The sequence below is a fragment of the Monomorium pharaonis genome, chromosome 1, assembly GCF_013373865.1.
Source record: "Monomorium pharaonis isolate MP-MQ-018 chromosome 1, ASM1337386v2, whole genome shotgun sequence".
Taxonomy (NCBI): Eukaryota; Metazoa; Arthropoda; class Insecta; order Hymenoptera; family Formicidae; genus Monomorium; species Monomorium pharaonis.
The window spans coordinates 16858224-16872985 of record NC_050467.1 but is presented as its reverse complement, the minus strand read 5'-3'; the positions used below and the strand labels follow the sequence as shown (position 1 = coordinate 16872985).

The 14762-nt window shown below is 31.6% G+C and overlaps 2 protein-coding genes across 8 annotated transcripts; both read right to left on the bottom strand.

Moving 5' to 3' along the window:
- Positions 1–316: 316 nt before the first annotated feature.
- On the bottom strand, positions 317–8543 carry LOC105840347 (retinol-binding protein pinta). 7 transcript variants are annotated; one of them, XR_004963034.1, is made up of 8 exons: positions 8290–8543; positions 7641–7952; positions 2106–2265; positions 1676–1781; positions 1345–1563; positions 1197–1262; positions 466–660; positions 317–394 (listed from the first exon to the last, which is right to left on the bottom strand). XR_004963034.1 is itself a non-coding variant. In XM_036286012.1 (7 exons), exons 2-6 carry the CDS (start codon positions 7813–7815, stop codon positions 590–592), a joined length of 879 nt encoding a protein of 292 aa, XP_036141905.1. In that variant the 5' UTR covers positions 7816–7952; positions 8290–8542; the 3' UTR covers positions 317–394; positions 543–589. The 7 variants fall into 7 exon arrangements, 1 of the variants encoding a protein (XP_036141905.1); XR_004963029.1 differs by having other exon boundaries at positions 1197–1563; positions 8290–8542; XR_004963028.1 differs by having other exon boundaries at positions 526–660; positions 1197–1563; positions 8290–8542.
- Positions 8544–10460: 1917 nt separating this feature from the next.
- On the bottom strand, positions 10461–13025 carry LOC105840803 (leucine-rich repeats and immunoglobulin-like domains protein 2). Its single transcript, XM_028189822.2, has 2 exons — positions 12679–13025; positions 10461–11927 (listed from the first exon to the last, which is right to left on the bottom strand). The coding sequence occupies exons 1-2, from the start codon at positions 12679–12681 to the stop codon at positions 10467–10469; spliced, it is 1464 nt and encodes a 487-aa protein (XP_028045623.2). The 5' UTR covers positions 12682–13025; the 3' UTR covers positions 10461–10466.
- Between the last annotated feature and the right edge of the window lie 1737 nt (positions 13026–14762).

Here is a 14762-nt window from a genome sequence, read left to right as displayed (position 1 = left end):
TTGTCATTGTCGAGATCAAGCCGATACGGAGACGAGACCAAAAATTTCGAGACCAAATCGAGACCGAGAGTCTCGACTCGAGACCAAGAAGAGACTCGAGCTAGTCTCGCCTCGTCTCAGCGAGACCGAATCACTATGCCCGCAAAAGAAGTATATATATATATATATATATATATATATATATATATATATATATATATGTATGTATACAGCAAAAAAAAGATTTTATCTCAAAATTTGCACAGATAAATAGAGTGCATTCAATCTTATACTAAAATAAAACATTTTCTGCTAATTCTAAATCTACGAATTTAAATTTGGTGTAAAAAGTTATTTTATTTTGCCATTGGTAAGAAACTCCCAGTCCTTTCTTTGCTCGATTCCTTACAAAATTCTGTAAAAATAAATGTATATTACAAATATTAAATTAATTGATTATGTATAAATTATGTACAGTTTATATACATTTTAAAATCCAATAAATTCTTAGCTTTTGTTAATTGTTAATAAATAATTTATCTTAACTGTATTTATTTAATTACACTATCAATAATAATAGATAATCTGTTTAAAATCTGTCTCTGCAAATTTAGTTTTTTGAGTAGTTTTCATCCTTCGTAAGGAAATCGCAATTTTCTTCGATAATTGTTTTCCAAAATTCTGCAAAAATAAATATTTAATTATATATTTGCTTTCAGTTATATGTAGATTTAAATACGTATTAAATATACACATATTAAATTTAAATAGTATATATTTAATCTTTCATATGCATACTGGATTAGCATAACCCGGACGAATTTTCAACATTGCAGTATTTCAATCTACTTTTACTTTTTGCAAAATGTCTCTTGTGCTATAACTTTTTGTCTTTTTAACAGGATTCTTTTTCTTCAGACTTCAAACTATCAATAATCTTTTATTGATTAGAAAATAGTTTAAAATTGCATTTAAAGGAAAACCCGAATATGCGTAAATCAGAAATTTTTTTATGAGTGAGTTCTGAGAGTTGATATTCGATAAATATTTAAACCTTTGACAATTCTTTAATTATTGTGGTCTATATTTTTAATGATTATTCGTCTCAATAGTGAGAAACTTATAATACCTTTCGATAATACTTGCTTTATAAAAAACATCATTTATACATTTGTTATTGCATTTATTTCAATATTTATTTAATTTATTGTAAATACCTGTTAATTCCTGAAGTGTATCATCAGTACCACCATATTCGACAGGCAAGATATTAGCTGGAATATCTTCAAAACAATGGAGAGCGTTTGAATAGACGTGAAATCTGCTTTTCATCTTGTTGGACATAAAAGATTTGAAAATTCTCACAATAAAATCGGCGATTATTGACGTGTTGAAGAGAATAATTTTCTGAAATCTCATAGGATAACAGCTCTGCCACATTTGAACCACATTCATTAACTCGTAGGGTTTAATTTGAATAATGTGACGCATAGTTGGATTAGATACGTCTATTAACAGTGAGCAACCATACACAGACATTGCGGGATAAAACTTGACTGCCGCTTCCATTGCCAATATATAGTTCTAAAAATATTTTTGTATTGAGAAATAATGAAAGAAATTGAAGGTACATTTTGCTGTGACAATATTTATTACAAATTATTTCACGCCCAAGTTATATTATTTCAATTTTTACCTTAACTAAATCTGATATCTTATTCTTTCTTGGATCATGCAGAGTACCGCGTATGAGAATGATCAATCTTCCTTTATTGTCCGGTTTCCGCAGAGGCAAAAACATCCTAAATAATGTATTTCAGAATTCTTAGAAAAAATAAAATTCTTGTTTTATATGTCTAGATGTATGTTTTAGGAGTTTTTACTGAAATATTCTTCTCAAAACGTAACAAAAACCAAAAAATGTTAAAATTTTTGTTTATTTATATATAAATTTTAACAATTTGTTATTTAAATAATTAAATTTGCTATTTGTGAAATACTTTATTATGTATTCATAAATAAAGAATAAAAAGATACACATTTTTTATCGATCAAATAGTAATCAATCAAAAAGTAAAAGATTTTATTTAGATGCATTTATATACCACGAAATAATGATTATTTACCCCAAATCAAGCACCTCTTGTAGTTCCGATTGAAATGGATCTTTATTTTTGTACCATTCCGGTAACTTGGATCGCTGCTTATTATAATTTTGAATCCTGACTTTAGTTTTCTCGAGATCAAATTTGCAAACCCTCAAAAAACGTAGAATAAGAAAATCATCTGCGTAGAAATTAAACATTTTCTTCAAGTATCAAAACTATAACACAATTTTTTTTAATGCTAAATTTATCAAAAATTTACCATAACAGTGGTTTATTTTCCAAAACTGATACTTACATATCGCATGTATCGTATTATGCTCTAAGTGACAAATAAGAATTTCAAAATCTTAGGTATGTATTGTAACCGCCGCTCACGAGCGACGGCCAACTTCGCCTCCGTCCCTGGCCGCGGCCCTGAGCCGCCCGGGTGTCGGGACGGCTATCCTCGCGAGGTTTCCCGACGCAACACTAAGTTGGGCGCCAGGTACGTTAAGCGTACCACTCTGTGTGCACCAACTCGCAAACCAATGTTTCGAGACGTGAATCTCGGGAAAGACGGGCGCACGCTAGGCGACCGGGGCGTTAGCGGCTCCGAGATCCAGCTGCTCAGCCCTCAAATGGTAGAGGGGGAGGTTCGGTGCGGGCGGATGGAATCGGGAAGGCGAGAGAATTACTTGTACGACACAGATGTAACAAATAAAAATAACAAGTGTATTTGATCGTAAATAATACAGAAACTACCGACTCTGCGGAGCGGTGGTGGCTCGCGCGCGTTATCAGCGGGTGTCCGCTGGATATCAAATTCTTCGAGAACGGTCTGTTAAACGAGCGGGTTATGATGCGTACGCGGGAACTCTCCGACTTGTCTTACGCTTGACTCGGCGCCGTTGGAGGACGCCGACTTCCGTCAGGGTGACCTCGCCAAGGGCGAACGGGACGGATCGCAACTCCGAGCCCGCGCGACAAGCGACGGACTCGTGTTCTCCCGTGCTCGAACGATTCTCGCGAAGATAAGCGCGATGATTACTAAGGCTTCTCCCGCACGGCGGGATACGACAAACGCGTCGACAATTATCCGAATATACTCCCCGAAGGGCTCGCAGTCACAGTGCGATCGACCAAATTTTACAGCATTGACGAACAAAATCTTCTACGACGCGACAAGATACAGCGCGGGAATAACCCGCGACACGACGACCGGACGCAATAACAATTGACTCGGCTGCGGATCGGGACGCACACGCAACGCGAAACGATTCAGAAACACACGGCACGTAGCGAAATCACGCGGACGGGCGCGATCGGGCGAGACGACGAAGCTCCGTGGAATCCGGAAGCTCGAGATTCTCATAAACGCCGAGAGATTTTGCGACAAGTACGCGATTTCCTCGCGGCTCGCCCAACCCGCGAAATCGGTGGCTTTACAATATGCGTGACGCTCGTCTCACCACTTCGCCTCTCCGTGACTGGCCTCCTCCGGGTCGGGATAACGTTCCTCCCTGCGTCCTTCTGTACGGCTAGGCTCGGGAGCTCGAAAACGCACACACAGTTGTTACGAATACGTCCGCAGCACGAGTGAGGAATCCTGGATCTCGCGGGGACCGCTCGGCGGCGCGCCCCACCTTGCCCCCGGCGTTCCCGGCCCTTATTGGCGGATTTCGCGAAAATCGATTTTCGCGCAGAGCGCGGTGCCCACGCTGTCGCCGGCTGATCGATCCACGCACGGTGGTCGATGTTTATGGGCCCCGGGCACGGGAATCCTGGCGCTTCCTTGCGCGGCCGACTCTTTTCTCTTCGCCCGGCGTATCCTCCGCCATCGGGGCGTCATTTCCTCCTCGACGGGGCGTCGGCGGATCTTGAGTTGTCGTGATTCCTTCGCCGCACTTCCCGCGGTATCGGGTCTGCAGTCGCCCCGTCGGGATGTCGGCCTCGCGCGCCGTCGCTGGATCCTGAAAGCGTGATTCAGCGGCAGTATCGGAATTCTAACATGGCACAAACGGTAGGCAAGATAAGGGCGGCATTACCTGCGGACCCCCGCTTAAAAAGGGTCTTCCTTGACTCACTCGTTGTCCGTTCCTCTGCAATCTCCGGGAAGATTTTCCGTGGAGACGAGACGTCCGACAACTACAATGAGATCTTCACAGCCACCGATCTCCGCCGCACCCGCGGTATAACGCTCGCAAAAATCTTAACACGTAATTAAATGGACAGCACGCGGGACGCCACACACACAAAAGTACAGAGAATACGCTTTTGCGTCCGCTCCCGAGCGGGAGGACGCAGGGCCCGCGTGATGTTATTGCGTAAGGGCCCTCAGGGCCTTGTGACGGACAGCAGCCTGCGGCTGTCACGTCACAGTATATCATAGAAATAGATTATTATAAAATAAACAAGAGCCGATAAAAAGTAACAATTTTGGCCCATCAACCAGCGCTTAAAATTCATATAGGTTATCGCTGCTAGTATCCTGCAAAATGCAAAAATATTTTTTTAAGGGGTTACATACACCCAGAGACGTAAAAAATAGGCCTTTTTCTCGATTTTTTTTTCGAAACCTAATGTATGTGATTAATCCTAGTTTTCTTTACTTTAAAATACATTCTTAGAACATGTTTCAGAATAAATTTGAACTGAAAATATTTAAAAATGGCGGAGATATTGTCCTCGTCGCAAGACCTTATTGAAAAAAGGTGCTTTGCGGTGCCAATTGCAGCTCGTACAGAACTTATCTTAAACAGACCAGCCTAGAATTTTCTTAAACTAAATGATATTATCTAGTTTTTATCGTAGCCGATTTTTAAAATATCGATTTTTGGCAAAATGGCGGCCGTTTAAAGAAAAAAGCGATTTTTTAGGATAAAAATCGGTCGTTTTTTTAACTTAAAAAAAAGTAAAGGCTCTAAAAAAAACCGCTACGATAAAAACTGCCTTTTTTGTGTAGATTAAGCCCTCCAAATTTCAAGTAAATCGGTCCAGCCGTTTTCGAGACATTTTTGGCACGCGTTTTGAAAACATGGTTTCGAGAAAAACGCGTTTAAAGTTTGACATTCGGTTAAGGGGATACTAAACTGCTCTGTTTTATCATTAATTTTCGGACACCGAAATCTTTTTATTGATTGCATGGAATTGAAAATCCTTCTTCAAAATTAAAGTACAGATAATAACGTGGTGCGCTGCGATCGATTTCATACGAAAAACGAAAGAAAGTTAGAAAATTATAGTTTTGTTATCGACTTCTGTAGTCGACTCGTGAAAACATTGGCTGCGTATAAAAGTTTTAGACTTTGTACGTATAAAATAAGCATGGATTTCCGCACTTGGCATTTCAGCAAAGAACAATACTGTGCTTTTAGAATGAGCCTAGGAACCTTAGAAAAAAAGTTTTCGGTGTTTAAGAGGATCCTATCTGTTTTATCGTCAGAATTGTACAATTTGTTCCAATGTACAACTTTTTATTGTGTTTACAGAATTAAAAATTCTCCACAATTAATTCTGGATAAGGATTTCTAAATCTATAAAAGAAATACATACAAAATTTTGTTAATAACGTGCCCAAATGACTCTACATTATCGACCTCGATCAAGTTTGACGAGCAGTTTAGTATCCCCTTAAAACGTAGATAACTTTTTTTCAAACTTACATGGAGTCATCCACTCCTTACAGGGCCATACAGTGAACCCTCCCCAGATGTAACGGCATCAAAGGCTTCGATTTTAGCTTGCCGGCGTAATATTCTTGCGTAAGCTACCTGCTGCGAAGGATTAGAAGGCGCCCATCGCGCCCCAGTGTCGTCGAACGCGCTTGGACCCTTTTCACTATATCTCCGACAATTTTCAAGAAATCACTTTGAAACTTGCAGGGGATATTCTCAAGACCTTTACGAATATGCAAAAAAAAAAATGCATTTTTTCAAAATTTCTGGGTGTATGTAACCCCTTAACCATAAGAACCAATGAGAACTTGGTGAGATTCAAAAGTACAATGTTACGCTATTGATTTTTGAATATCTTAAACGGTATCTTCGAAATAGGTGATTAAATTTGTGGAGTTATTACTCAACTGGTCATTCCAAGTGTGGCATAAATATTTACGACTGTTATTTAAAATGGCTGATCCTAAATGGTAGTATGTATGTTTGGAAAAGTCATCGCTGTCGTGTGGAAACTTCTGTTAGTAGACTTAGTGAGTTTAGACTTTTTCTTGATAGCTTTGCGTAGATCCAGAAAGTAATTCTTTGATCTGTTATATAATAACCTTTTCGTTTGTCTTTTTTTGCCATATTCTTTTTTTGAAGCTTCTTATTTGATTTTTTTTATTTTATCTGATTTCTTGAGCTTTATTATATTGATATTAATTCTATACATTTTGAGAACACATTACCTTGAAAGGCGAAAGAAACTTATGCTAATAAAGCACTCCGATTCATAAGAGACGACGGTACTACGATAATATATAAATCACTCTGAATAAAAAGAGACAGTGGAACTTATTCTATAAGTCCATATAATATTGATAATCATTTTGTCGTAATCTTAACACTATATTCAATTTTACATTTTGAACTTTAGATTCATGATGTATTATCAGAAACTGCAAGAACCATCGAGTAATAGTTTCCACGTGACGATGAGTTTTCAAAACATATATGCTGCCATATTGATGATTCATTCCATTCAGCCATTTTAAATAATAGTTTGTCGTAGATATTTATACGTTGCTTTACTTCGAAGACCCTATAAAGACAATTAAATCACCATGTTATGAAGATATCATGTAAGATATTCGAAAATTTATAGCGTAACATCGTACTTTATTTTTGAATCTCACCAAGTTTCTATTGGTATTCAGACTTCAAAAAAATATTTTTGTATTCTGCAGAATATTAGCAACAATAATGTTTATAAATTTTAAGCGCTGATGAGTTAAAATCGCCATCTTTTACCGGCCCCCATTATTATTGCAATGTCCATTAAATAAATATTAAATAACAAATCAGCATATGCACGTTATCGTTCAACTTGATTTATTAATCACAAGCGATATTATTATACTAAACAGTATTCTTTTTTACGTATTTTTGCGTTTTAAACTTTCGACAAGATACTAATAAAATTATGTTAAAGTCCTATTTCAGTCTTAATTAATATTTTACGTAACACAATGTACAATATGCGTATTTGTATCGCAAATATATAAATCTCTTTCTCTTTCTTTTTTAACTAATTAAACACGTAAAAGTCAACTAAAAGAACTTTAAAAAATATTAAAGTGTAATATAGTGAAAACAAACTTTGCCATACATATCTTCTCTCTTGTCACTATTAAATATCATTTATTGCTATTTATAAGCTTATCAATTAAGTCTTTTCTTTTTAATCAAACACCACTTATTATACCTTTTCTTTCATAAAAATGAGTTAAATATCAGAAGTAAATCTTATTATTGTTAATTAAAGATAACTTTATTTTGTTTCGAAATTAGCGAGTTGTAACTAAATTGCATTGAGCAGTATTTTAACGCGCCTATTCAATAAAACCATTATCATTCTTACCAATTTGCGTCGGCAAATTATCGTTTTCTTCGATCCAGCGTTTAATCTCCGCCACGGCGTTCTCTTTGTTTTCGTCAGTTTCATTCAAATATTCCGCTGCATATCTTTTATCCTCACTTGTCATTTCTTGCCAAATATCATGTACAGTGTTCTCATAGCACTTGTTTGCTATCATGGTTATGAATGCGATTCCTTATCATCGCGGAGAGACTAACGTCTATATATAAAAACAACTACACGCACGTTGCGCGATTAATTGATAGTTATATAAGTACATTGCGTAAAAGCATGCACATTGGAATCCGTATCTCACTGTAATCATATATGATTCAAGTTAAATAATTCAATTAGATAACATTTTTTACATAAAATATATATTATTATTTGGACAATATATATTATATATTGATTACAATATATATCATAAACCTATATTAATTATATAATATATAAAACAAATAGATTAAAAAGTTCAAATTATAATAAATAGAATAAATTTTACAACAAGAGTGGAAAAGAGTGGTTGAACTTTACTGTGTTTACGTAATTAATTATATATCTATCTATACTATTTTCAACGAGAGACGCCATTCGAACTGCACACAATGACAACTAAGAAGGTCAGAGTGGGAAAAGCATAACGTCTTACTTGATGCTGTATATGTATACGTCACGCTCTGACTCATGGCTGTTATTTCATTGCAGCACTGTCAATTCATTTGCCTGGTTTGTTGTACTTTTGAACATCCACTAATACCAGGCCTCTGCTATCGTTAATTTAACTAAAAGTATTAAAATAAAAATGTACTTGTAATATGAAACTGCTAACTACCAACATGCCAAATATTCCGGTGGCTCCGCAATATTTGTTGCTAGCACTGGCAAGCAGTGCGAGCAGTAAAACGATGTGGTGGGAGTTACCTCTGCGCGAACCGGACGAAAACTCGTTTACTCCGAGCGGCGTCTCTGGTTGAAAATAGTATACGGGGTGTCGTGTAAAACTTTATACAACGCTTACAAGTAGGTAGAGCGCATTAAACTGAACAGAAAAGTCCTTTATTATTTTGCAATTTTTGCAACAGTTAATAAGTTATTGAATATACAGGTACACAGAAAAGTGGTTGGCGGATCAGACTAGTCAATTCTGTATTTTGACTTCCTGAATTTGAATCCAAGGTCAGAATTGCTGAATTAGCTCATTTTTTCCTAACTTCAAAAAGAAACATCACTTTACCACTTTTTTTGTGTACCTGTGTAATCAATAACTCATTGCAAAAATTGCAAAACGGTAAAGGACTTTTCTGTTCAGTTTAATATGCTCTACCTTGTAAGCGTTGTATAAAGTTTTACACGACACCCTGTAGATACAATTGAATAGATGAGAAATGACATAAATGTTTCTAATAAACAAAATTAATCGAGACGAGTAATATTGAATGTTTTAACAATTAAAAACAATTATTTAATTTTCGGTGTAATTTGTATCATTTTTACAAGACACAATCCCGTCTTTAAATGTTTCAATGTTACTCATTTTATTACATTTTGAACAAAATCTTATTATACAATTTGTAAATCCTAGATTTCTTTACAAATTACTGCGATTTTTCTTGTTATATTGTATAATTGTAGTATTGTGATAAAAAACTCAGTTCCAATAACCAAAGATATTAAGATATATAACCGAACAACAACTAAGCATATAATGTAGAGCCAAAAATTATAATTTTTTAAAATTTACTTTATTAAATAACCTAATTGTATAATTAATTAAATTATAAGATATAAAAGATTATTATTAACATATAAAGATACAAAATATGTTTTAATATAAATATTTATAAACTACTTTGTTTTAATCAAAAACAATATTTCTAAAAATAATTAACAAAATTTATATTTAAACAATTGTAATTATATTTAGACACGTTTATTCGAGACATGACATGTTCAGTGACATATTAATTAAAATCGATAAGAAGATCATAAATTAACTACAATATTCTTTAAAAAATGTTATCTTTTATTTGTCCATTTATATAATATCATTAATAGAACACATAACATCCTATATATATATATGTATATATATATATGTGTGTGTGTGTGTGTGTGTGTGTGTGTGTGTGTGTACATATGTATATATAATTATTTATATTTATATGTATATTTATATTTATATGTATATATATGTATATATGTATATATATAATATGTATATATACATGATAGAGAATTACATTTATATGTATATATAAATAATAAGAATCATTAATCGTTAGAAAATATTTTAAAATTTAGTGTAATTTATAATAAATAAACAATTATTTTAAACTTTTTTAATTTATTACTTACATATACGTATATGTTTTATAATATATAATTCCTTATAACAAAGTTCTTACAGTATAAAGTACAAGCAATTATTTCAAATTTGAATAATTAATAATGTAGTACAAGACAATTTTATACAAATGTAATTTAAAATACAAACTATTTAATGTTGATAACTTCAATTTTTAAAATACATTATTATTTAAAATTTTATTATTTCTAATATATAAAAATTTTTTTATGTCTTTAGACTCTATAGTAATAAAATTTTAATGTTTTATTAGTATATTATCTGGAATTTACTTTCATACTATGTGATTATTTTTATATATTATATCATATTGATTTCCAAAAAGATATATTAAACAATAAGCATTACTCAGCAAACACAGAACATGTTGTAATATTGCTGTGATGTTGCTACAATGTTATAACATTGCCGCAATGTTGCTGCTATGTTCTGTGTTTGCTGGGTATTATCTATTATTTATTTTAATTTTTTTTAGGATCGTACCATTGAAACATTGATTGGTTTAAGTTGACAGTGAAATTCTGTGGTAAACTTTTCAAATATGTAATATTTAATTGTTCTAGTGGATTCATCATAAAATATATTTCTATTAATGATAATGCATTAGTCAACGATAAAGATTCTAGTGAAGTGAATTTATTATTACTCAAGTCTAAATATTTTAGAGACACTAAGGTATCCGCCCATCTTTGAGGTAGAAAATTTAACGCGTTCTTCGATAGATCTAATTCTTCTAGAAAAGAAAGATAAGCGAACGCATTAACATTGATTTCATCAATGTTATTTCCTCTCAATAATAATTTCGTTAATTTTGGCATGTTTAAGAAAGTATATGAGAATAGTTTTGTTATGTTGTTGTAATTAATATACAAAGTACTGATTTCTATGTTATTTATGAATTGCGGAACATTTTCAAATTTATTACTACTCAGATCTAGAGTTTTTAAATGTTGCAAATTTGCAAATGTCTCTGCATGTAAATATTTTATATTATTTGCGGATAAGTTTAAGTAGAGCAAATTGTTGTTGTTTTCAAAAGCATTTAATTCGATATCTGTAATATCATTTGCAGAAATAGAAAGGTATTGTAGATTTTTTAAACCAGCCATCGACAGACTAGATTCACTAGAACTATACATATCGTACAGTTGTGATAATTGATTGTAATAATTACTAATGTGTCTAAAATTATTTTTGTCCAAATTTAATGCAAATAATTTTGTTATTTTATTTTCCAAATTCAAGGAATGAAGCGAATTATCGTGAAGATCAAGGAAATGTAGGCTATTTGGTAGTAATTCTAAAAAATTAATTACTTTTATATTATTTTCGGAAAGATCTAAAATCTTTAACTTAGGAAATAGAGTCCTTTGTTTAATTAATGATCCATAAGAATAAAAGGAATCAGAAACAGAAGAAAACTGCATATTTCCATACAAATTATTTTTGCGGAGAGATAGAATTTCTAAATTGGGATATTCGTCATAAATCTCAATTGTTTCATGATTCCAGTTAGATGTGACTGCATTGTTTATAACGAGAGCTTTTAACTTATTGTGACTTCCAAGATTAAAAAGGTTGTTCAAATTTTGGAATCTGTTGTTAGAAAGAAACAACCGAGTTAAATTTGGAAGTTTGTTGAAAGCACCTCTTTCAATATTCTCAATATAATTGCCCGTAAGATTGAGGCAGGTAATTAAAGGATTGCTGATGAAATTCTGGTTGATGTTAGAGATTACTGCATCGGAAAAATTTAAAGAAATCATATAATCATCTTCACGCAGATATCGAAGCGATTCTTCCAACGGATTTGGAAATTCCTCGGCAATGCGAATATTGTTGACTATTTGTGTGAACCAGCAGATTGTCGATTGTGAAAGTAATATGACGATTGTGGAGACAAACTTCTTGCTACTCAATTTCTGTAAATATAAATATAGAAAGTTTTTATAGAAAAAAGAACCTTTTCAAAAAATAATTTAATTTGAATATAACAGTGCCAATGAAATTAAATTACACTAACTTCACCAACATTCAATAAAAAATACCCGGAAAAAATATTTATTTCAAGAATCAAATTATAAATCAAATTACACAAAGCACATCCAATTTTATCAATCGGCTTGTAAAATTATCTGCTCTGATATAATTTGATCTACAATTTGATCCTTCTGATATAATTTAACTTATTTGGATATAAAGATTTTTTCGTATATTAAACAAAATTTCAAATCTTATATATAAATAACTAATGACAATAAGAATAATTATTTGCATATTTAAATTAATATATTAAATTTTTTCATATTTCTTGGTTAACTAAAGATTTCAAATTTTTTAATTTTTTAATTTAAAAGAAATTTTTTTAACTTTTAACTTTTTAACTAGTTACTATTCAATATCTTGACAAAATCTTGCACTGACACACACGTATGCAAACACATTTAAAAAATTGGTTTGGATTTCGCAAAATTCTTAGTGTGATAATTTGTAGTTTAAGTGTAATAATATTCATGTTAAAATTATATAATAATTGCTATAATTCAAAGAAAATACAAAATAAACAGAGTAAAAAAGTATTTCTTTATAAAATATATTTTTATAGAATTTATGCTATATAAAATGATCAAAATTTATTATTTTAATTTACGATTATATCAAAATATGACTTACCATTTTTACAATATTTTTTTAAAAGATACAAATTAAAAATTATTTTTAATCTATCTTCCAACTGTATTTCGAATACTACAGCGAACGGTTATGTGGCTGTCATATGACTGAACGCATGGGTTGAAACTGATATACAATTTTGCTGAGCTTATAGACTTAGATACTGGATATACAATAATAATGCTTACGTATTGAAATATTTTTCTTTAACTTGGTTTTTGTGTTGATTTCTTTTGAAAATTACGTGATATAACAGTGTAAAAATTATAATATTTAAAAAAATGTAAAATTCTTAATAGTTATAGTTTTACGAGGAATAATAAATATATTAATTATACTTATTTTGTCATCTATAAAATTAAAAAAAAAATTATTGTATGTATATATAGCAAATTATATATAGCAAAAAATAATTTTCAAGGAATTAATATACAACGATAATATAAACAATAAATTTAAATGTGTAAAAAAGAATTGATAAATTAAATTTATAAAAATGATAAATCTTGTCTGTGTTATCTGCATATTAAATTTTTAATGAATTTTTGAAAATGAGAATTTTAAAAAGGAAAATTCATTTTTTATACAATATATGCAAATTAAAAATATGTAAATTAATTTTATTAATATAAGAATTTATAATAATAAATATAGCAGCTCTTAATCGTTTTCAAGAAAATATTCTAAAATTCGAAAAATTTTGAACATGAATTATGTATATGTATAACATAAAATGAATAAATAGAAAATTGTATGCATGCTACGTGTGGTATGCGCATAATCTTCACTGTTTAATATTAGTAGTATAGCCACCACTTGAACTTCTCTGATACGAATTCTGTCCTGTACATACGCACTGTCTCCATAATCACCGTGACTAGGTATTTGCTTTTTTTCGATCTGTTAGCTGATATAAATATTTATACATATATGTATTACGCGTTATACGTACGGAGAGAATCTGAAAAATGATTAAATGTTAAAAAATTGGTTTCCATGGTACACTGACACCACTTTGATTCTTATTAATTATATTTACAAGAGAAAAGGAAACATTCTTTAATGTTTTTTAACAAAATTCGAAAAAAATTGTAAACATTTGGAAGTTATCAGTGAAAATGTAGAAGTTTATCAACTACTACACAAACACCTGCTATATGGTAGTACGCCAAGTATGGCTTGCGAATCGCTAATAAAAACTTTGAAAACCGCCAGTATTAACGTTACCTAAAAAAAAAAGCATATACCACGAGAAGGTTGCATGTTTGGATTTATGCTTTGTTTTGTGTGTGTGCTTGCACAAAAATGTTAAAATTCTCTTTTGCTGTATTTTTTTAAATTTTTAACTTATTTTTATGCGTGTATACATGGTATGTATGTGTGTGGTATGTGTATGCGCATGTGTGGAGTGTAACATAATTTAATAGCACGTTTTCGCTTCTATTTGAAATTACTACTCACATTCGGTTTCGCATATTGATGTAACGGTGTGTGCTGCCTAAAGAATTTGCTGCCAAGTTTGCTCGAATAGCATTTTAATTGCATTCTTGTATCTAAATTAATATTAATAACATGCAGTCTTAGAAATACGGAAAAAATGCAAACCCGGCACACTAAGTTCTTGCTTCACTATCTCTTATCACTGATAACATTTTCATTTTTTAAATAATTTTTGAATAAATTTTTAAAGGATTTTTTAGTCTTTTTTAAAAATTATACTTGGCTAATTTTATTGATTTTGTACTCATTTTCGTTTACATGTACTTGACGTATCTTTTTTACTTTTGTAAGGTACATTTTTGATAAGATAATGATTACCGAAAATTATTTGATCGACTTTGAATAATAAAGTTTGTATTCCTTTTTGTTATCTTCAGCGCGCCATATCGTTTGCTAATAACTCAATCATAATAAAGAAATTTATAATGTTCTTTTGATATTAAATACGGTTGTACATATATAATGCACAAGATATAACGTTTTTTTTTTTATTTAAATTTATTTAAATTTAATTAAAGTGTTACTATTGTAAACTGAATTTCGTTCTATTTATAATTAATTGTAATTAATTTAATATTACACTA